The sequence below is a fragment of the Leptonotus elevatus genome, chromosome 5 (assembly GCF_054856555.1).
Source record: "Leptonotus elevatus isolate MCC_2025b chromosome 5, RoL_Lele_1.0, whole genome shotgun sequence".
NCBI classification, from domain to species: Eukaryota; Metazoa; Chordata; class Actinopteri; order Syngnathiformes; family Syngnathidae; genus Leptonotus; species Leptonotus elevatus.
The window spans coordinates 10,384,645-10,408,204 of NC_141243.1; the positions used below are offsets into that span (position 1 = coordinate 10,384,645).

Sequence of the window (23,560 nt, forward strand, 5' to 3'; positions counted from 1 at the left end):
ACGTGTTACGTAATGATTTGAAACCGGAAATACTCAGAACAAAGGAGGCACTGTGAGACAAGCATCGAGAAATGTAAATTCTTATTTGTGTTTAAATATCAAAAAGTAATAGGCAGGCATACATATATATATATATATATATATATATATATATATATATATATATATGATATTCGATATGCAGAAGCTGCACACAGATACAAATAAAATAAAAACCCATGTGTTTGGCGCCATCGTCAGGTAAAACTGGGATAAACTCAATTTGGCTCAATACACGAGACGATACATATACGTCAGTTGTTCAGCATGACGTAGTCCCCACCGCCACCCACCTGCTCATTCCCGTACACGCCTCCTGAACGGCTTCTTCGTGATTGCCGCTTTCAATCTGTCATTTGTGGTGGTTATCGTCATCTGCCCGTGGGGACCTGGTTCAAGACCATCAACCACCAACACTGATCATGTTTAAAAAGTCACAATATAGGTGAATTGGGTCGGCAATGCGAATGAGAATGTACTCAATTGCTTCACCTGGATATATAAAGGTCAAATGGTTGTAGGGAACAAATGAAAAGAAAGAAGCAATAATTCAGCTTCATTTCTTTTTTTCTTTGATTAACAAAAACAAAACATCACCTGGAGTCACAACAGCTTTTATGTGATTTCAAACCCCTCAACATTCTCAGAATAATAACCGCCTTTTACTGGCGACGTCATTACAAATCAACAAGACGGGTATTCATGAGGGGGCGTGGCTGTGTTTTCACGCGCACGTGCAAAACATTTATAAAAGTGGATGGAGTTTGTCGCGCTTTTGTTCGAAGCTCAATGGAGACTTGAACGTCGGTTGGTGTTCACTTCTCACCAGTGAAGGAAGAAACCGGTGGTTTGTGAAGTTGTTTGTTACCAAAAAATCCAACAACATATCGTTAAAACAGTTTTACGTTTTGCTTTCTCTCTCTCTCTTCCCTCCCCCCATTCTAGATTAAGATGCTGCCGGACGCCTACGGCTGCGTTGTGGCCAACAGGTTCGGAAATCTTCCCGACGACGACAGGGACCCGTTGGACTTAATAAGCGAGGTGGAGCGCGAGAATGAGAGAAAGAGGGGGAAGAAGAAGGAGGAGGACGAAAAAAAGGCAAAGCAGAAGAAACCTGGACAGAAGGAATCCCAGAGGGACAGACGTATGCCCGTCGTGAAAATTGCGATTCCAGAACCTGATTCAGGTACGTGACAAACAATGCCATGTCCACATTGTGCTACACAGAACAAACTCCTTTCTAGACTGGACTCCGCTGCCAAGAGCAGTCAGTTTGCTTTGTCAGCTGCTACTAGTGAATACTGGCAGGCTTTCCAGGTTTTGATAGTCCAAACAAGCCCCTACATTGGAGGTGTCCAAACTTTGTCCTCTCGGGGCTGTGCACAGATATGCCAGGGCCACTTTGACATTCTTCAACTTTATTTTATCAACATGCTTAAACTAATACATTAAGAAACGAATTATATAGTCCTTATATCGATTTATAGTTATTAGGGGTGTTAGAAAAAATCGATTTGGCAATATATCGCGATATTACAGCACGCAATTCTCAAATCGATTCAATATGCGGCCGAATCGATTTTTAAACATCAATTTTTTTATGGGAATATTCAACAAAACGTCTTACTTGGGGTTAGGATTTACACATTAAACATGGAAGAATGTTATATTAATGGTACATTAAGCCTTAATATTTGATTTCAGTGCTGTTCAAACGTGAAACAGACTGCAACCTGAATTTTCTGATAAATACATTTTCATACAAATCTTACAGAGTACATGTACAAGTTTACTGATTAGTATTTTCTAAATTAGAGTTTAATTTTTTTTCGCCATTATGAATTTCTAGATTCTCATCGGGATTAATCGGGATCGAATTGTGACCTATGAATCGTGATACGAATCGAATCGCCAGGTACTAGGCAATTCACACCCCTAATAGTTACTATGCATCTGTTTACAGAACACTAAAAAGTAGGGGTGGGAATCTTTGAATGTCTCACGATTCGATTAGGATTTTTGGGTGTTCGATTCAGAATCTATCTTTGATTAAGGACGATTTTTGATTCAAAATGATTTTTGATTCAATTTATAGATGTTCAAGTAATTGTAATGATCTACTCCAGTCTGACTCGCTAATGCTAATTAGTGCTCTACTCGCGGCACTTTTATCACTGTAAAGAACGGCTCCACGCTGGGGAAAAACAATTTTTTTTATTGCAATAACTTGATCGTGACTTTTCCCTAATACTCTCTGTGGCTACAACTTAACAGTGTATCAGACCGCTTGGAACCACACTGCCCCAAGTGGCCAAATCGGTTACAACATGAACAGTGCTCCCAATAAAGGCGCACACAAAGGGTAGACGGTATAAAATAATTAAAATAAAATAGATTTTGGGACATTTAAAATCGATTCTGAATCGAACTAATGAAGAATCGCTATTTTCTTTTTTTTGGGGGGGGGGGGGGGGGCACACCCCTACTAAAAAGATCAATATCTTTTTTTGTAATATTAGGTGAGCTGTCAGTTTCTTGTTCAAAGGCTGTTTTATACGATTTGTCACGTTAACATGGAGGCAGTAGCAAGATGGAAGAAGGTGACTTTTGAGTGGAAGCCATTAACTGTAGTAATGAACCATGTTCTCTCCCTAGTTTGCAAGCAGCCAGCTCGTGCCAGTGGGGATGGCAGAGCAGAGACGAGAGGCTCAAAGACGGCCGTCTTTGAGGAGCGCCGGGCCAACCCAGCTGTGTACCCACAGGAATTCTCCATCCCCAAGTACGTTTTCAAGACTTTAGATTTGTTAGGAGTCATTCAGCAATTGTGCACAACTTTAGAGTAGCATAGTAGGTGTGAATGTTGATTAAAAAAGAAAAAAGAAAAAAGAAAAAAAAAGGACAGTAAAGTATTTTTAAATATTTTATTCACTATCTAAATATTGCTAATATTTTAAGCTGTTGTATAATGTTTTGAACATTAACACTCCGCTTAAATATAGAAAAAAAAATACTTATTGATTTAATTAAAATGTATTGTGTATAAGTTAATAAATGTACCTAAATGATTCAAAACAGTTCTTCAACTTTGAATGCAGATTGACTGAACTTGAATTAAATACAACTGAACAGTACTTAAGCGGTGATTTTAACACTTAAGGAATCACTGAGCTACCGTAAAGTAACGTAAAATTAATGACCTAATTTTGTCGAAAGGCCTTCCAATGATCCAGTTATCGACCCCAGGAGCCGAGGGGGAGGCAGGGGTAGGAGAGGAGGATACACGAGGAACGCTAATAATTTTGTCCTCAGGGGCAAAAGAGAATTTGACCGTCACAATGGAACGTAAGTTTTTTTTTTTTTATTGACACACACTGGGAGGTTCTTAAGAGCTCTCCCATTGTTGATACTCTGTGTAGTGGTATCTCGCCTGATGAGAAGAGGGGCGGCAGAGGTCCCTGGAACTGGGGTTGCGTGGAAGAACCAGCGAGGTGCGTGTCTGCCCGTCTACAAAGCTGTCATATTGTTACATTTGATTAAGCCGCAACACTCGTTTTTGTTCCTGAAGCGAGCTAATGGATGCGACGCCTGATGCTCAGGCACATGCTGAGGAGCCTCAAGCACCAGTGGATGACAACCAGAACGTGTGAGTACCGCATCTAAATATCTTGGTCCTGACCTATCAAAGATGTAAACATTGATGGCGTTTTATTTTTTTTACCAAAAGAAGGTTTTATTGCGAACCTGGTTTTTTTCCCCTAGTATGAAAGTTGCTGTAAAATGTCTTTTTTTTCCCCCCACTAGTGCAATTCCTGAGGAGGAAGGAGAAATGATGGTTCAGGTTGCCATGGAGATGACTCTAGATGAATGGAAGGCCTTGCAGGAGGTCAATCGTCCGAAGGCCGAGTTCAATATCCGCAAAGCGGACAACGTGATTCCATCAAAGGCCAAAGTCATCCACAAGTCTAAACGCACAGAGGCGAGTATGCAAACATTCAGACGAGACGACACAGCATCGTCCAACAATCCGAGTTCGGATCTGCCTCCAATTCCTCCTGTACAGTATAAACTCTCATCTCTCACTGTTAAAAAGTTGCTGGTCATATACATCCACACTTGATGGAGCAGATCAATAACAATACAAAAAATAATAATAATAATAGAAAAAAATATGAATTAAAGCACAGCTGAAGTATGTACTCGAATTTCAGCTGGATGACCTCAGCTGCTCAAATGATGCCTAAAATCTTAGCGCATGGGTGTCAAACTCCGGTCTTTGAAAGGCTGTAGTCCTGCAGGTTTTGGAGGTTTCCCTCTTCCAACCCAAGCTGATTCCAATCAGCAGGATCGTGATCAGACTTATGCAGAGCTTGCTGATGAGCTAATCATATATCAGCTGTGTTGACCTGCAGGACTCCGGCCCTCGAGGATCGGAGTTTTGACACCTGTGTCTTAGAGGAAGTCAACCCAAAAATGTCCAATGTATATCTGATTAATATTGCGTGTGTAGAATATGAATTAAGCAGCAAACTCCAGTCTTTTATCCATCTTAGGGAGCGGCCATTTTTACTTGCTGTGAGCTGAAAATAACATTTAAGCATTTAATTGGTCGTGTACAATCCGATGTCCAGCTTCTCAAGGAGCATGTGGAGGAAATGGAGGGCGAAGGTAATTTCTTCCGGCGGTCGGTGAATGACATCACCTCCCTTATGGACATCAACTTTGGTAGTCTGGGACGCCCGTCTCGAGGGGGAAGAGGCAGGGGGGCTCGCGGTGGACTCTTCAACCACCCCGAGAAAGTCAAACCCACACGGGAGCAGGTCAGCATTTATGCCTCAATTCCATCGCTTTATGTAAACAAACATGAGTTCGTTTTTTTTTTTGGTCGGCTTGTTGGCTAATAGCCGCGCCGCTTGCTCACAGGTGGGTGAAGCGGCTCCTGACCCCGACAACCCAGAAGACTTCCCAGCATTATCAGCAGGCAGATGACTGAGTTCGTGCTTCATGTAGCCAAGTGTGGGGAAATGGGTTGCACAGGAAAACAAATGTCATGGTTCTGCGGGTCTCAAGGGTTGGTGTTTTATTCTGCTGGGTTTTTGTTCCCATTCACTGATGTCACTCTGCTTATAAAGCCTTTTGCAAATATTACTGCGGTTTGTTTGTCGTTGTTTTTTAACATAGATATACAGTATAGATGTGAGTGATCTGTTCGTATGAAATAAAAAAACAAACATTTGTTGCGGTTACATTAACGAAAAAGGACAGCAGGGTTATTCTTAAAAAGTGATTATACAGTATATGCTTCAAATGAGTATTCTTATTCATAACAGTAGATATGTAGGACGGTTTAGCATTGCTTAACGGTACAAAAATATTTACATGTTTTCCAAGTAAATATTTACAGTCAAGAAATACAACAGCTGAACATCTCACAAGTGCATAATAGTATTGAGATAAGTGTACGCTGTATTGAGCATGGACATTCAGGCTACAAAATGATTCAAAGTCTGATCTGGACCTTCAGTCTGCTTCACAGGATTAATAAACAGAAAATTATTAGGACCATTTAAAAAAACAAAACAAAAAAAAACATACAGAAAATAAAACAAGTCAGTCTTCAGGGTTTCCACAGGCTGGCTCACCGGAGTAAAGGAGCTCTTGCTTTAGGTATGGAGTGACTGAAGAACAAGAAACATCAATGGAGATAAACACTTGAATTAGAATACTGTCCGTTTCACGTTGCAAAGACTTTAAAAGCATTATGAGCAAAAAGATGGGAGATAGATACCAAAGTTTAGAAAATCGCTCAGATTGCAAAGAATGGCGAGCTTTACGTCCTCTGGAGGCGGCGGGTCTGTTGTGTGCCAAACAGAAAAGGGGCAGAAGGAGGAGATGAATAGCGGGAACGGGAATGATGGAGACGAGTGACAGTCGCGGGCAAGCAAGAGAAGGAACAAGGGAAGCTATAGCCAGTCATACTCCAAACTCTCACTTTTGGAGGACATGCAAGCAGTGCCACTGGAAGGAAGTGCAGGCAGACTTGAAATACTTGGCAGGAAAGATTGTTTCTTTTCTGTTATTTTGGGTTGTATGTGACAGCAGCCTTGTAATTAACTACATTTTGATAACATTTATCACGAGAAGACACTCCAAACTATCACAAATTTTGACCTGTATCCAATCATCTAACTGCTGCCAAAACCCAACTAGAACTAGCAGGGCTCTAGAAAGACACTTTTTTTTTCTTCTACTACATTGCCTGCCTTTTAAGGTGATATTGATTGATGAATGAATAAGAATCTGGTCATCATAAAGTTCTTTATTTGAAGCACAATTCCGGTAACATAAAATGCGCTCCCTCAGTGTTGCTTATGACTTCAACCTGTTGGGTTTTAAGCCGTCAATTGTGCTCATCTGCAGCTATTGCCAGTCTATATATACCTGATTACAATGATGATGACAATATGGGATATATATATATATATATATATATATATTTAAATACCATGATAAATGATATCATTGATGTTTTGGATGCTGCTGCTACTATGATGGAACATTTTAAATTGAGTACATTTTTAAAAGCAAATTATTAAAAGGAAGAGGAAGCCAATAGTGGTGTGGCAGAAAATCGATTAGTAAAATATGTAAAAAAACGTCTTGTTATTATGGTATGTTGCATGCAAAAGCAGAACCAACAGAACAGAAGGGTTTTATTTAATTTGTGTGGCTAAATGCATTTGACAAAATTAAAGGCCAAACGATTGAATCAGGTGGCTGCTTATTAGGGGTGTGCCCCTAAAAAAATCAATTCCCCAAAAAAATCGCAATTCTCATTTAGTACGATTCAGAATCGATTTTAAATGTCCCAAAATCGATTTTATTTAAATTATTTTATACTGTTTTGCCTTTGTCTGTGTGTGTCTTTATTTGGAGCGCTGTTCATGTTGTACCCTAATTGGCCACTGAGGGGCACGTGTGGTTTCACGTGGTCTAATACACTGTTAAATTGTAGCCACATTAGAGAGTAGAAGGAAAAAGTCACGATCAAGTTATTCCAATAAAAGTTGTTTTTTTGCAGAGTGGAGCCGTTCTTTCATGTGATAAAAGTGCATGTTGTACCCTAATTGGCCACTTAGGGGGCAGTGTGGTTCCACGCGGTCTAATACACTGTTCGATCAATTCTGAATCGTACTAAATGAGAATCGATTTTTTTGGGGCACACCCCTAATAAGCAACCACCTGATTCGATCGTTTGGCCTTTAATTTTGTCAAATGCATTTAGCCACACAAATTAAATAAAACCCTTCTGTTCTGTTGGTTCTGCTTTTGCATGCAACATACCATAATAAGACGATTTTTACATATTTTATTAATATTTCTATTTAAAAAGAAATTGTGTGTGAAAAACTTGAGAGCCCACATTGGTCGCATTCTAGAGCCCTGACTAGTATCACAGAGAGCAAGGGAAGTGAATTGTGTATCTCAGTAGGGGAGCTTGCCTGCAAGTGCGCCATGTTTAAGTTGACGTGACCGCACGTGTTGGCCGCATCTCTACGGCCGCCACACGGCTCACAACACACCGGTTCCCTGCTGCTGGCCACTACATGCAAGTTGCTCAGGGAGCCCACCAGTGGGCTGCCACATATGGAGCTGGCAGAGAAGAGGGGACGCGTAAAAGTTGGGCTCCATGAGTGGCTATAACCTCGGGGTTGCCTTGTCCGTGACATATTAGGCATCGACACAACACATTGCTGACGGTGCAGTTTGGTTCAGTTGGGCATGGAGTGCAATTTGTTGCCTTACCATTTGTCTGGCCTACTTTACATAGTGGACTAAGAACATGCGGAAAAGCGACACATTTTCTGCCCTATTTGCTATTTTTCACGTTATTGCTTCACACTGGTGATCTAAAAGTGTTTTTCATACAAATATTTACTTTTATGACTTTACGACTGCTTTAGTGTGGGTCAAAGAGTGTGCTCCGATCTAAATTCGCATTATGTCATAAATAGGACCTCCCTATACAAGCGTATGAAATACGTGCCATATCAGCTTTTGGCACACTTTTGTTCTGGTATTAACCACAATGACGTCAAAGTAGACTTTTTTTGTTGTTGTTGCCCTGAACTCATTCACTGCCATTGACGGCTATAAACGTCAAAAATTCATTTGAACTATTTCTATTAGTTTAACTTTTTTCCCCCACTTTTGTTAATGGTATGAAAACCTAGAATTTTTTTATTGTACATTTATTTTGTGATTAATTTGTGATTAATCGTTAGCTAACTAATGAAGTCAGGCGATTAATTACAATTATTATTTTGAATTGCCTGTCGCCCCAAATTCTTAATAATCTTGTCTTTTTTTTCATTCATTCATTCACTGCCATTGACGGCTATAAACATACAAAATTAATTAGAACTTTTTCTATTAGTTTAGCATTTTTTTCACACTTTTGTTAACAAGATTATGAAAACCTATAATTTTGTTATTGTACATCTAGAACAGATATACAATTTGTGATTAATCGTGAGTTAACTAGTGAAGTCATGCAATTAATTACAATTAAAAAAATGTAATTGCCTGTCGCCCCTAATTTTTTATAATCTTTGGGGTATTTTTTTGAAGTGAATGAGTTAAAGGGGAAGTCAACCCCCCAACATTTTTGGGCAATAATATCGTATGTTATAAGTAATAAGCTGTTCTTTTTTTTAAATCACGTCAGGTCATTACATTTTTAAATTGTAATTTATTGCATGACTTCAATAGTTAACTCACGATTAATCACAAATTTTATATCTGTTCTAAATGTACAATATTTTTTTTCTAGGTTTTCATACTCTTGTTAAGAAAAGTGGTGAAAAAAATGTTAAACTAATAGAAATAGTTCAAATGAATTTTTTACGTCTATAGCCGTCAATGGCAGTGAATAACTTTAAAAACAACTTTTTCCACTTGCTGTCGACTGAAGATGACATCACCTGTGCTGAGGAAGTAGGTAACGACCAATCCTGGCTTACCTGTTTTCTTGGTTTGGTCAGCAAACTGAGCCATGAGTAATGATAAGTTGGAAAATTTGTTTTTAAAGGTATTAATTGTTCATGAAAAATGAAGTTATCACATTAATTCTGGACAAAATATTAACTTTTTCCCTTTAAACATTTCTTGACAATAATAGGTTATATGTGACCTCCCTAGTCTAAATATTACATTCTGATTAATATTACATTTGTAGAATAAGAGTTATGCAGTCAAATCTAGCCGTTTTTATCCATCACAGGGGGGCGGCCATTTTGCCACATGCTGTCGACTGAAGATGACATCACGGTTACTCAGGGCTCAAGCAACAACCAATCACAGTAAATGCAGACTTTGTTCTCCATTTTGTTAGCATCTCTCAGTCCAACCGATGCGTTAAATTCTGTTGATCCTCCGTTTTTGATTCTTTTTTTTTTTTTAAATACTTTTATTAATTTCAAAATTACGTGAGAATACCCTTGACAGATTGGGGGGGGGGGGAGGCATTGAATACCATACTGAAATGAACCAAACTGTACTAATTGGTAGCGATATGCCTTTATAGTTCTCCCATCTACGTGTCACACTGACCTGCATGCTACTCCACTGGCTGGCAGTGAGGTTCTGGTCCTCTTCCTGGCGTCGGAGCGGTCTGACAGAGCCATCGAGTTGACGCCAGTCTTACAGCTCTGGACGCTGGCCTGAAGGACGGCCCTGCTGCAGAGGAGACGGTGAGGTCATTGCTGCCATGTTCGGTGTTGCGCGATATCGCAAAGCTTACTTAAGAGACTGTGATGCTGACCTTGTGTGAATCTTATTCTCTTCTTGCCTGTGAAAACACATGATTGACATGACTGCAGAGGCGGGCAGATTTACTCTTTTTTTGTTTTTTTCACTCATTACAGCCAGGTGATGTTAGCAAAGCAAAATACTGTACTAGTAGTAGGGTAAATGCACAATGTGACGCTAGATAACCCTTTCCTTTACACTACAGTAGTTAGTTTTACCCGAGAAATACCAACATGATTTTTTTTTTTAAACATACAGTCAAGGTAGTAAAGTAATCATTAAGCCACCTTTTTTTCTGTTTCTTGTTCACTTTAAATGCCTGCAAAACTAAAAGTATTTTTAATGTATAAATAATAAAAATAGTGCTAAGAATTTAATTTTAGAGCTGATATGATTTTCCTGATAACCAAAGTCACTTATTCTTACATAAAAATGAGCAAGAAGAAGAAAGCAAGGTGCTCTAATCCCCCCCGCGTGACTGTATGTCAGATTTAGCTTGGGAGTTCACTTACAGCATTCTCAGTGATCGATCCAGATTGGGGCACTTGGCACATTTTTTGAGGGGGTTCACCGGCCGGTGGAACTCATAGAAATCCTAACCTGTCTATACAGAAATGCAGGATGGAAGAAGGGAAGCCATACACAATCCACCACAGGGCAAGGCTACACAGGGAGGAGAGCAGCATGGCTACCAGCCATCTAGAAGGAGGACAAATCCATCAAGAGCAAACAAAAAAAAGAGGAGGGGTAGTAATAATAATAATAATAAAAAAAAAAAGGAAAGACAAGAGATGGCTGGGCGGAACACAAGGTCGGCAACGCTCTGCTTTTTTTTACATTGGGACTGGATCGATCGAGCAATCACGATTCTCTTGAATCACCAACACCAAAAAGACACTTTCGCAAAGATACTGCTTCATTGGTGTCCGGCCAAATTGTCCTAAAAAAGAACAAAAACCCAAACTTTGAGTCGATCAGATTTTCTTCTCGGAGAAACTTTCTTTTCAATATGATCTATGTAACCCCACTAGTCGTTTGTGGAATATGAGTTCAGCAGCAAAATTCACCCATTTTTATCCCCCTCAGGGGGCGGTCATTTTGCCTTTTGCTGTTGACTGAAAATGATATTAGAGTTGCTCAGGTCTCAGGTAACGACCAATCACGGCCCACCTGTTTCCTGAAACTGAGCTGTGATTGGTCATGAACTCATTCACTCCCAGCCATTTTCACTGAAGCAATCCCCTTCGCTCCCAACTGTTTTACTGCATTTTGAATATTGTGTTCTATTGCTATAAAAACATGGAACCCAACAAAGGAAAGATTAAAGTCTCAAAAGAATTTTTCTATCTGTTTCCGTTTTGCAGCAATTAGCATTAGAATATAGCTAAGTCATTCACAAATCTGTTTAAAACAGTGGGGGAAACAGCATTTTGCAACATGGCCCTGGTTGATCTCTTATACTCTGCTGCCACCTGCTGGCCGTTTTTGTAATTACCTACCTACCATAGCTTCATGCATTCTCTGCATCAAAGCCTTTTGTATGCTCTAGCATAAATAAATAAAACATTTAAAAAAACGTATAAATATTTTTGGGACCATGGTAATATTTAAAATAGAACGTATTTATATGTTTTTGGGAGGAAATGAGTTAACTGAGCCCTTAGCAGCTGTGATGTCATTTTACGTCACTAGCAAGTGGCAAAATGGCCGCCTCCTGAGGTGGATAAAAACAGGTGGATTTTAATGCTCCACTCATTCCATAAACAAAATATAAATCAGCATGCTACTATTTTAGTATAGCAATAATCTACTATGCATACTCATAAAATACGGCAAATGCTAAAATAAACCAATTAAGTATCAGAAGTGTAGCATTTTGACAGCATGTCTGGTGAATGCAAATATCGAGTAACCAAGCTTCAACGTTACACTCATACTGATCCAGTCTCAATGAAACATACAAAAACAGGCAGTAAAGCCTCGTGAACTCGACCCAACATTTAGTGAACATTAAACACAAAGACATATTAAAAGACATCTACGAGGCGTGTATGAGCGTGCATGTCCGAGGATGTCGTATGTCGTGTTCGTTGCCATGCATGGAAGGGTGCGGAGGGAAAAGGCAGAAAAGGTGCTTTTACATTATCTGCAGTGAAATATGTCATGCTCTTTAGTGTAAAACAGTGAAGCTCGATGTGAGTGCTCAGCTGGGGGTTAGATGCTTGGATAGCAACGCTGATAGATAGGGGTGTGCCCAAAAAATCGATTTTCATAAGAATCGCAATTCTCATTTAGTACGATTCAGAATCGATTTTAGATGTCCCAAAATCGATTTTATTTAAATTATTTTATACTGTCTTGCCTTTGTCTGTGTGTGCCTTTATTTGGAGCGCTGTTCATGTTGTACCCGGTTTGGCCACTGAGGGGCAGTGTGGTTCTATGTGGTCTTATACACTGTTATGTTGTAGCCACATTAGAGTAGAAGGAAAAAGTCACAATCAAGCTATTCCAATAAAAGTTGTTTTTTTTTGCAGCGTGGAGCCGTTCTTTGGAGTGATAAAAGTGCCGCGAGTAGCGCGCTAATTAGCATTAGCGAGTCAGACTGGAGTAGATCATTACAATTCCTTCGACATCTATAGATTGAATCAAAAATCATTGGTGATAAAATCGATTCTGAATCGAATCGCAGGCCCATAAATCGGAATCGAATTAAATCATGAGACATTCAAAGATTCCCACCCCTACTGATAAACCACTGGGCCGAAAGCGCAAGAAAATCTTCACCTTGCCACATGGTTCCCTTGGGAGAAAGATGTTTGATTCCAGCAAAACACTTGACTGTCTGACGCTCATGTGAACAAAAGGAGTATTAGTGCTTCACTAAAAATTCGTTATGACCTACCTCTCACCCCCCCCAAAAAATGCCTACATTAGTTTTTTAAGACACAAAATTGCGTGGACGTGTCTATCGTCACGGAACCCATGTTTTAAAGACCCATGCACGAAAGTGAACAGGAAGTCAGCCATTTTGATTTGAAGCAACCATGTTAATCCAGCTATGGACTAAATAAAAATAAAAAAATCGAATCTTTTAATGCAGTCAATCACATTACAAAACCAAATGTGACTTCTAATGCGAATGGAATGCATCCGTGAAATGACACACGTGTATAAAACACGTCACGTGGAACAGTATACGTAAATACTGCGTACAATTTACCAAACACGTGGCTGAATTATTACCATCGCCACAAATGTACACTTAATACTTTTGTTTCAAGTTGGATTAAAGTGGGATATTTTACAAATTCAAGGACGATTGTGAAAGGTCTATCCAAATGCACATTTGACTTTTGATGACATCGAGGTCAGATGAGGACGACCTGAGCGTCCAGACTGCAGTCACATTGGATACACATTCTATTTAGTTCCACATACAAAGAGGACTGACTTGGATTTGAAAAAATAATAATAATGGAATTGCACTGTTCACGCTGCAAGAGAAAAAAAATCAGTAACGTAACATATGGGCAAAAAAAAATCTAAAATAGTTTCAATGTGGCTTGAGATATAGAATCCACTATGTTAACTCATTCACTGCCATTGACGGCTATAGACGTCAAAAATTAATTTGAACTATTACTACTAAATCTACTTTTGCTAACAAGAGTATGAAAACCTAGGAAAAAAATATTGTAAATTTAGAACAGATATAAAATTTGTGCCTATCGGGCCTAATTTAAAAAATATATATTAAAAATAAGTATTTTTTTAATATAATTTGAGATCTGTTATTAATGTACAATAAAAAAATATAGGTTTTCATAAAAATGGTTAAACTCATAGAAATAGTTCACATGATTTTTTGACGTCTATAGTCGTCAACGGCAGTGAATGAGTTCAAATGAGATGATTGTACAAGCCTTTTCTAAAAAAAAAAAGGGGGTGGCAAGGAATTGGGGAGCGCTCCCTTTACGAATAGCTTATCTTCATCGGGAGCATGAATTTGCCGCAGACCAAAGGATAGCTTTTAGCAAAAACAGCAAGTCCATGAGAGGGCACGGGTAAATGTAGCGCATCTACTGTACTGATTGCAAACCCGTGTCGTAGCAAAGCCAAAAAAACCCAAAATGAAATCAGCCATCCATTTCAACAGGAAGAGTATCCGGCTTGAAAACAAATGAGAGACGACATGCTCTTACCTCCTTCAAACCTCACATCCATTTCATTCCTCTCCACACCAACACTCTCCCTCAGCTATCTTTTAAACGACAGGCAACACGCTGGCCAGAGCGCGCCTGTCAGGCCGCAGCAGAGCGCTACCACCTGCCTGGCACAGGGACAACAGCCACACGGGAAGATTGGCAGTGGCCGACGGAGCCCTGGTTTTGGATCGCGGCACATGCGCATCATCTGTCCTGGCTTAGCTTCCTACTTAGTTTCCCCACACGTCTGTGCTTACCGGCCGGAACGACGCAAATGCTTTTTCGGCATACTCTTTCCTGACACGACTAATCGATTACAGACTGCCGTACATTCCTCCCAGATGAGGACTATTTCAAGAATACGCCTAGCTCGTCAAGTAGCAGAAGTCTTATAAGAAAACATGCCCCCAACCTAATAAATACCGTCTTCAGGTGCTGGTCCAATGAAATGATCAAACATTACAACAACATTGCCCTCTTCAGAGAAAAAAATAATAATCTTATTTAAATGGATTGATTTGGCAGTGGATGAGAGTGGAGGTCTATCTTACGACTTACGATAATGAGCTGGAGGATCTGGCCTGCCTCTTGCTCTTCAGGGCTCGTAGTTTGTCACCCTGTGTCAGGCCGTTCCGATCCTCGTCGTCGTCATAACCCTAACCCGGCAAAACAACAACAACAACAAATTAATACAGTCACAACTAGGGGTGTGAATTGCCTCACACCTGGCAATTCGATCCGTATCACGATTCGATACCGATTAATCATGATACGAATCTATAAGTCGATTATTGCGATTTAAAAAAAAATAAGACAAATGAAGCTTCATGAAACACTTGTGATATTGTTTGACTCCTCTAGATGGCACTCTTGATTTAAATGGCCCAGCTAGCTAGCTAGCTAGCTAAACAGCTATCTAGACAGACAGACAAATGAAGCTTTACGAAGCACCTGTGATATTTTTTTGCTCCTCTAGATGGCACTCTTGGTTTAAAAGCTAACCTCAAGTAAGATGTTTTGTTGAATATTTCCATCAAAAATTGATGTTAAAAAATCGATTTGGCCGAGAATTGTGCACGGTAATATCGCAATATATCGGCAAAACTATTTTTTTTATAACACCTCTTAGTCACAACATATTACACCAAATTAGAAATAATTTACATAAACGTACCAGTTCCATCTCTCCTTTCTTGGATGCTCTGTTCTTGTTGCTGCCGTTAATGGTTATGTCATCAACTCCAGAGAGGATTCTGGTCACAGCCAGTTTACCATTCTTCCTTTCGTTTAACATCTTCTCCCGGAAGACATCGCCCTCTGCCCATAGGCTGTTCTGCTTCCTGAGCGAAAACATCACAGCACATTATCCTAAGATTATAATGATAATTGATTATTAAAACATTTTGTTGACCGTGTTTAATTGATTGCCGATTAATTGTGTCTTGCACAACAGAGTGTACAACTTGGCTATTGATTTAGTATCGTCGAGTTTGTCGTCAGCTACGGGGATCTGCGCTGCATCCACAAAGGCCTCTGAAATGACACAACTACTCAAAGCAGACCCCTACAACGCTTTTTTCAGAACATTCAGATTCACATCCATGTCTAATTAAAAATCACTGTTAATTGATTATGGAATTTCTCTCTGCCGTTGATTGAGGAAAAACTGGTGCCCCTCGCAAGATCAGAAAATTATGCTAGTACCAGTATATTCCAGACATTTGACATTTTTTAAAAGTATTTTTGTATTGTATTGTATTGGGAATCTTTGAATGTCTCACGATTCGGTTCCGATTTTTGGGCCTGCGATTCGATTCAGAATTGACTTTCGATTAAAAATGATTTTTGATTCAAAATGATATTTGCTTCAATCTATAGATGTACAAGGAATTGTAATGATCTACTCCAGTCTGACTGGGTAATGCTAATTAGCGCGCTACTCGCGGCGCTTTTATCACTTAAAAGAACGGCTTCACTGCAAAAAAACAACTTTTATTGGGATAACTTGATCGTGACTTTTTCCTTCTACTCTCCAATGTGGCTACAATTTAACAGTGTATTAGACCACGTGAAACCACACTGCCCCTCAGTGGCCAATTAGGGTACAACATGAACAGCGCTCCAAATAAAGGCACACACAGACAAAGGCAAGACAGTATAAAATATTTTAAATAAAATCGATTTTGGGACATTTAAAATGGATTCTGAATCGTACTAAATGAGAATCGTGATTCTTATGAGAATCGATTTTTTGGCACAGTTAAGTATTATTTATACCAAACGTATGTTTCGTAATATATTTTTGTTCTTAGCTGATTCTTTGGGGGGAAATCCAAAGTCCATTTCAAGTTAGATTTAAAGGTGAAGCTGCTAAGTTGTCAATTCTACAAGTGTTATGGTACTTGTGATAAGCATTTTAGGTCTTTGTGTTGTCAAATCAAAGTAACAGTAGTGTGGCTGCATTGTTGTGCGTGACCACTGAGCAGTGGTGTCAAGTCATTTTTTTTAGGTATCTGTACTTATCGAGAGTTCTTCTTTTTCTGACAACTTGGTTTAAAGGTTTAAATTGAGAGCGGTAAGAGAGATTGAGATTTTGAGCGTTCGATTGGTTGTTTTAACTCATTCACTGCCATTGACGGCTAAAAACGTCAAAAATGAATTTGAACTATTTCTATTAGTTTAACATTTTCCCCCCACTTTTGTTAACAAGATTATGAAAACCCAGAATTTTTTTATTGTACATTTAGAACAGATGTAAAATGTGTGATTAATCGTGAGTTTAATTAATTAATTACAATAAAAAATGTAATCGCCTCTTGCCCCTAATTTTTAATAATCTTTTTTTAAAAACGAATTGATGGCAGTAAATGAGTTAACTTAGGCACTTACTCTTCAACAAAGTTCTGCTGAGGTCCGATGACGGACCCCGGGCGGCAAATCCGAATCCAAGCAATGACCTCCGCCGCTGTCATGCTGTAATGCTTCATCATGTAACAGCCAATCAGAGTGCCGGTTCGCCCCAGACCAGCTGAAAAACACCCGGAGCGTTGTGAAGAGGAATTTGCTCATTTGCTGTTGTTTATTCCTGCTCAGCTGCGGTTGTTATTATACCTTTGCAGTGGACGGCGACGGCTCCCTCTGCGTTCTCACAGATGTTGAGGAACTTTCTGACAATGGCGTCATTGGGCGTGCTCCCATCCACAAAAAAGAGGTCATGATGTTCGAAGCCCGAGTCTGTGAAGCGCCTGGCGTCGTACATCTTTTTGTTGAGCCGGATCACACCGGTGATGTTGTGTTTCCTGAAGTACGGGATGTAGGCCTCGGGTGCATGCAGAGGGTAGCCTGAAGATGAAACCAGGCATGAACGCGAGCCGCTATATATATATATTTAACACGGTTTGAGAAACATCACGCTGGAGTAAACTTGCCGTTCTCTATTTTGCTTTTAGGATGAGGGCCGCTAAAGGCGAGGAACTTTCCCGGAATGATCCAGTTCAAATCGCCATTTTCTGCCCTCTCGTAGTGCTCGTATTCCTCCGCGTCAAAGTCGGAGAAGTCGAGCCAGCCGTAATGCAGTGCCTGGCAGGGGATCGTTTCATAAGTGGGAACATGACTCGGCAATTGCGGGCGGCGGCGAGGCTTACCTTGTGGACGGCACGCAGGCAGTCCAGGATATTCAGATTGTACATGCAGGTTCCAAACGAGGCATCTCTATGAGATACAATTTTGAGGCAGGGTTTCAACTTCTACTTCTTATTCAACATTTTCAAACAAAACTGATTTCATTTTTCTCCTGTTAAAGCCGCGTTTGCTGCACTCTCACTGGCCGCAATGTTAGGAACACCCGAACACTCTAAAACCTTGGTGCTCAAATGCCACATTTGATTTTTAAACCAGACAGGTGGGCCAGGTCATTAGTAGTGATTAGGGGTGCGAATTGCCTAGTACCTGGCGATTCATAGGGCACGATTCGATACCGATTAATCCCTATACGAATCTATAAATTGATTATTGTGATTTTTTTTTACTCAAATTTAGAAAATACTAATCAGTAAACTTGTAGACTGTAAGATTTGTATAAAAAATTATTTATTCATCTGAAAATTCAGGCTTATAATTTAGCCACTGCATTTAACAAACAGGTTGCAGTGTGCTTCATTTTTGAACAGCACTGAAATAAAATATTACGGCTTAATGTTCCATTAATATAACATTCTTCCATGCTTAATGTATGAATCCTAACCCTAAGTAAGATGTTTTGTTGAATATTCCCATAAAAAAAATTGATGTTTAAAAATCGATGCGGCCGCATACAGGCATGTGATTTGACCAAAGTGAAATTATCTGAAAATTTAGCCGGGGGTCTGGGGGCCGCGGGCACTCAGCTAGGTCCAGAGCTCATGGGTTTTCCGTGTTTTTGAGTACTTTCAATGCACTCAGATGACAAAGAAATAGACAAAACAACAGCATAAATTTTCAATGTATATTGAACTATCCCATATAAAATTGCAGTTTTAGTCAACTCAAAATCAGTCACATTCAAAAACATTGGACTGCCTTTGCTTTTAAAAACTATCACTGAGAATATCATCATATATATTTACCATGCAATAAATCATTTAATCAATCATTCTTAATTTAATACATAATGCATAACAAAAACATAAAATACCTCATGCAGCAAGCTCTGGTAAAAACACAATCATGCATTCGGATTGACTAAGATCATCTCTGTAACTGCATACATCAAGATAGTCAACATATTGAAACCTGAAAAGTGCAAACATGCAGCATTCATTTGAGTTTGTGTCAATGATTAACCATGTTAAATATTTATGACCATTTTTATTACGTTATAATATTTTCGAAAATTTGATTTCGATTAATTTGAAACGTTTACCACCGACCTCAAAATTCACGACTCTGTCAGCAACTGGTACAGGTTGTTGGGGTGGATCACGTCTCTCGATTACCGCTTCCGATTGTGATGTCAATAAGGGATGGAGGCCGTAAAGTTTTGGAGTTTTCGTTCGGGCACCGAAACTTCCAGCGATGGAATAATTTGTTGTTCTTGACTGGAGTTCTTTCACGTGTTTTTTGCTCTTTGCGTGACTTTCAAGAGCTTTGAAACCTCTCCCACCATAGTCACGATCGATCTTCCGAATAAAGTCACTGAACAAATTCGTCACAGTCTTCTTTCCAACATTTGTAGATATATCCTTCTCTAACCAGTCCCATCGAAACTTGTTTTTTACGATCTTGTCAATTTCCTTAACTCGCGGAGCATCTTTGCGTTCGATCACGGACATTTCTTTAAACACCCGGCAAAAACGTCTGAGAAATGAACAATGACATACTCCTGTGCCTTTATAACAAGCGCGTTTATTGGTCAACAAACAATGGCATACGCCTATGCCTTTATAACAAGCGCTCTTATTGGTCAACACGGAGACTTCCGCCAATCGCAAGATCGGTTTCATTTCAGTTGCGGAAACACTAAAACGGAATGCTGTAGAGAGACGAAATCGGATTTTTTTTTTGGGGGGGAGATAAAAAAAAGCAGAATTCCGCGAATTAGCGGAAAAATCACATGCCTGCGCATATCGAATCGATTCGAGAATTGCACGCTGTAATATGGCGATATATTGCCGAATCGATTTTTTCTAACACCTATATGTGTATTTAAATTAATTAATTAAAATAATCAACAAGCTCACTTTTAAATATTTTTATTTAACACATATATATTAAATTAACTCATTTACTGCCATAAATTCATAAAAGAAAACAAAGATTATTAATTAGGAGTGACAGGCAATTAAAATTATTAATTGTAACTAATCGCATGACTTCACTAGTTAACTCATGATTAATCACAATTTTTATATCTGTTCAAATGTACAATAAAAAAATCTAGGTTTTCATACTCTTGTTAACAAAAGTGGGGAACATTTTTAATCTAATAGAAATAGTTCAAATGAATTTTTGACATTTATAGCCGTCAATGGCAGTGAATGAAAAAAAAAAGAAAAAAAGACAAGATTTTTAAAAATTCGGGGCGACAGGCAATTAATTTTTTTTATTGTAATTAATCGCATGACTTCCCTAGTTAACTCACGATTAATATATATATTTTTTAAATCTGTTCTAGATGTACAAAAAAAAAAGGTTTTCATACTCTTGTTAACAAAAGTGGGAAAATATGTTAAACTAATAAAAATAGTTAAAATGAATTTTTTGACATTTATAGCCGTCAATGGCAGTGAATGAGTTCATATGTAAAATTCCTTATTTTTTTCTTTTGTACTTGGACATGTCAAAAACATCTCAAATGTGTTATTGTGAACCAATTTGAGAAAAAAAAAAACCTTAAGTAAAACATCAGCTAATATGTGACTTTATAATGTTAAACTTAAGTCAATAGGTCAGATTCAGAAAAAAATTACATCCAGCAGTTTTACCTGAATGGAACGTATGTGCGGTTCTTTGACACCAGCAGACTGTAGGCCTCCTCTGGCGTCATGTTAAGGTACATCACCTACACACAGAGACATAATACATACATTAAATAGTAGAATAGTTATGATACAAATGGAATAGAGTAGAAATCTGCTGTTCCTACTCACTGCATATGAGCCAATCAGGTAGGCAGCGTTGGCTTGTTTTTTCTGGTCACCGTAGGTATAAAATACAATCTTCTTCCTTGAAAGTGTACAGGACTGTGCAGAGACGTACTATTAAGTGACATCCGTTTACCTGACAGGGACATTTTAATTGTACTATTAACAGAACATGTTAGCCCTTCGGAGCGGCCGTGTTTCTTTTTAAGCGTTTGTTTGAACAGGTGTGGAGCAAATGGGGGTTAATGAAAGGATGTTGAGATGTGGTGGGCTTCGGGGTCATGGAAGACACATGAGAGAAAAGATAACAGTTTCAAAGATTATATATGAAGTTTGACTCGGTGTCAGATTATTTCTCTTTCCATAATTTGTTATGGGAAAAATGGTTGGACCTGGGAGGTTCCACTGTACGTATTTAAGAGACCACTGCCAAGTGTCCTAATTACCTTGAGTTTCTTTGTCAGCTTGCAAGAGAAGTGATAAAGCATGGCCAGGTTGAGGGGGCCAAAGTCTGCGTAGAAGCTGTAAGGGAACACAATTTGAATGACTGCCATTTTGTTAAGTTTGTGTGACACTTTTCCTTTATTCAAATCCTCTCTTAGGCGGCGGAGTGCACACATAAAGATAATTGTACTGAATTTGAGCTACTTTCAATTAAACATATGTTAAAGTTCCTATTATTGGATGTTTCTGAATGATGAACGTGAAATAATTTTTTTTTTAAGAACTCATGCAGAATCATACCTTAAAAATGGCTTATTGTATTTAGTCCGCAAATGCTCATGTGGCGGAGACTCTGTTAACAACTCAAGACTAAATTTGGCTCCTCCCAACATAAAAAAAAGCTTGCCCCAAAGTCGAGCTGTATCATTTTATCGTACAATTCCTATTTACATTGAGCTTTGGTGGCATCTTGGGCATTTCAGAAAGAGCAGGAAAATTACAATTAGGATACTTGAAAAGGTTGTGATGAGTGAACTGCGAATCTGCACTACTATAGCATAAATAATAATAAGAAGAAAAACGTACATAGGTTGTCTAGTTTTAGACCATCAAAACACTTAACAAAAATGCACTTTTGTAATGCATGTAAAAAAATAATAATAATAAATAAAAAAAAACTCGCGGTGGGGTCCGCCCATTTTCAATGACCTTTAGTACAGTACTGTTTTAGTACATTCAGTAGATAAAGCACAGGACTAAAAGTTCAATTGCATTAAACTGTTGACTTACTTCTCATATGCCAGCTCTTCGTCTACGCAGAAGCAGTGACGTCCTGTCGAACTTTTGATTTTTTGTTGAAGGATGGCGAAATACAATTGATCTACAAAGTGCACACGAAGAAGTAAGTTACTTGCTTTGCCGGGCATACTCACTCGCGTCTGCGGTCTCCACTTTAGGCAGATTTCCTTTATTTTGCTGCTGCAGTCATTTACCCTTGAGAAGCTCAATGCATCGTGACGACACATCGTCCGCGGTCATGTTGCCCTGAGCTGTTTTGAACATGGCCAACCTGATTTCTCCTCACAAGAACGTGCACATAACTCCCGTTAAAACTATTTTGTAAAAATCAAAAGTACGGATCAATCGTGCGGCAAACTTCCCGCGCTGTAGTTAAAAGTGTTAAAAGTGCAAGTTGACGTTCTGAAAACAAAAGTCTTCCTGGAGATGAACGCGATGGGCGAGTTTCATGTGACAAAGTGCGCACTATGCTAAAAGTGAGCTCGCGTTTGGCTCCGCCCCTCAGCCACCGCGAAACGCCATTGGTCGACATGGGTTCAACGCTTGACGCCATTCGAGGAAGCTGCCATCAATCCCTCCCATTTTATTTTAAAGTTCTCCTGTTCTGACACGCGATAGGCTGCGGGAACGTTAACAAGGCGGTTACTGGGTTGTGTTCGCACCCAATCACAGACACTCGGGAGACCCCCCCCCCCTCCTCCTCCATGAAGTCTATGGTCAGAACGGATGAAGGACGTCAGTATGACCATTTAAGTGTTGTTAAACGTCACTCTTTCGATGAATATAACACCACTATGTAAGAACAAACAAACAATTGTGGAAGAACTATTTTGATGACCGTGATGATAATTGTGGATGTTTTACGACTGTGTGATTAAATCGAATCCCCGCACAACAAAACGCACCATGCATTAACGGTATCGGAACGCGCGGTGTGGCCACGTTTGAGGAAAACAAAAATCACTGCGCGTCAATTCAAAAAAGGGCCATTTTGTGTCCACGCAGCGATGTGCAAACTCGGTTTAAAGTTGACTGGGTTCAACCCTTACCCGAAATCTCAATGTAAATATCCGAGTTTGGCTCCGCCTCTGAGCCGTGCTGGGCTGCGCAGCACTTCTTCCTCCTCGACTCCCCTCGCCTCCTCTCGCTCTTGCGTTTCATGTCGCCTTCAGGGCTGCAGCAAGGCACGCATGATTATGATTCCTCCTCTTGCACGGCCTCGCCGTTTTCCCCCTACATCTGCGTGTTCGCGGTGCACCAAAATGTCAACCGTGCTTCCAAGCCCTTCTTCTCTGTTGTTGGCGGTGACGTGCAAACTAGGCAGGGGCAGGTTCTGTGCTGACAGAATCCCCTGCATGTGACGTAGTGTGCAGTGTTGTGCAGTAGGCTAACCACGGCGTGTGAGAAATGATCCTGCTGCTCGAATAAAGCCTCCCCTATCTCCGTGACCGTGCAAGGGCGGTGACGTCATCTGCCGTGCCCAATGCGCTACATGGAGACATTGTACTTTTATTTTTATTTTTTATATATAACAGAAATCACTGGCGGACCTTTAAGACCTAAGCACTGAGCCATTTACAACCATAATTTGCACCTTTTTTTTTTAATTATTTTTTTTAACTAACCAAAATAAAAGTCAATAGTAAG

The 23,560-nt window shown here is 39.5% G+C and overlaps 2 protein-coding genes across 20 annotated transcripts; one reads left to right on the top strand and one right to left on the bottom strand.

Annotated features, from left to right (window-relative positions):
• Nucleotides 1-753: 753 nt before the first annotated feature.
• Nucleotides 754-5,184, top strand: LOC147173661 (intracellular hyaluronan-binding protein 4.L-like). Of its 2 annotated transcripts, none has more exons than XM_086075588.1 (9): nt 754-886; nt 985-1,225; nt 2,695-2,818; nt 3,253-3,381; nt 3,456-3,527; nt 3,605-3,682; nt 3,841-4,015; nt 4,668-4,856; nt 4,941-5,184. In XM_086075588.1, exons 2-9 carry the CDS (start codon nt 991-993, stop codon nt 4,965-4,967), a joined length of 1,029 nt encoding a protein of 342 aa, XP_085931714.1. In that variant the 5' UTR covers nt 754-886; nt 985-990; the 3' UTR covers nt 4,968-5,184. The 2 variants fall into 2 exon arrangements, with proteins under 2 accessions (XP_085931714.1, XP_085931713.1); XM_086075587.1 differs by having other exon boundaries at nt 4,960-5,184.
• Nucleotides 5,091-23,343, bottom strand: cdc14b (cell division cycle 14B). 18 transcript variants are annotated; one of them, XM_086075577.1, is made up of 16 exons: nt 22,963-23,343; nt 21,905-21,995; nt 21,118-21,193; nt 20,678-20,770; nt 20,513-20,589; nt 17,696-17,762; nt 17,480-17,630; nt 17,163-17,393; nt 16,941-17,079; nt 15,226-15,391; nt 14,610-14,707; nt 9,860-9,886; nt 9,649-9,771; nt 7,539-7,689; nt 5,825-5,890; nt 5,091-5,714 (listed from the first exon to the last, which is right to left on the bottom strand). In XM_086075577.1, the coding sequence occupies exons 1-15, from the start codon at nt 23,072-23,074 to the stop codon at nt 5,867-5,869; spliced, it is 1,626 nt and encodes a 541-aa protein (XP_085931703.1). In that variant the 5' UTR covers nt 23,075-23,343; the 3' UTR covers nt 5,091-5,714; nt 5,825-5,866. The 18 variants fall into 18 exon arrangements, 13 of the variants coding, with proteins under 13 accessions (XP_085931703.1, XP_085931699.1, XP_085931698.1 ...); XM_086075573.1 differs by having other exon boundaries at nt 9,839-9,886; XM_086075572.1 differs by having other exon boundaries at nt 9,649-9,774; nt 9,839-9,886.
• Between the last annotated feature and the right edge of the window lie 217 nt (nt 23,344-23,560).

Bases quoted from the DNA above. Each gene is read 5' to 3' on its own strand.
- LOC147173661 (XM_086075587.1), top strand. From the start codon at position 991: ATGCTGCCGGACGCCTACGGCTGCGTTGTGGCCAACAGGTTCGGAAAT. The intron at 3,382-3,455 runs GTAAGTTTTTTT...TACTCTGTGTAG, and splicing joins TTTGACCGTCACAATGGAAC to TGGTATCTCGCCTGATGAGA. The intron at 3,528-3,604 runs GTGCGTGTCTGC...TTGTTCCTGAAG, and splicing joins TGCGTGGAAGAACCAGCGAG to CGAGCTAATGGATGCGACGC.
- cdc14b (XM_086075572.1), bottom strand. From the start codon at position 23,074: ATGAAACGCAAGAGCGAGAGGAGGCGAGGGGAGTCGAGGAGGAAGAAG. The intron at 21,996-22,962 runs GTAAGGGTTGAA...TGCACTTTGTAG, and splicing joins TATTTACATTGAGATTTCGG to ATCAATTGTATTTCGCCATC. The intron at 17,394-17,479 runs GCAAGTTTACTC...TTTCATCTTCAG, and splicing joins TAAAAGCAAAATAGAGAACG to GCTACCCTCTGCATGCACCC.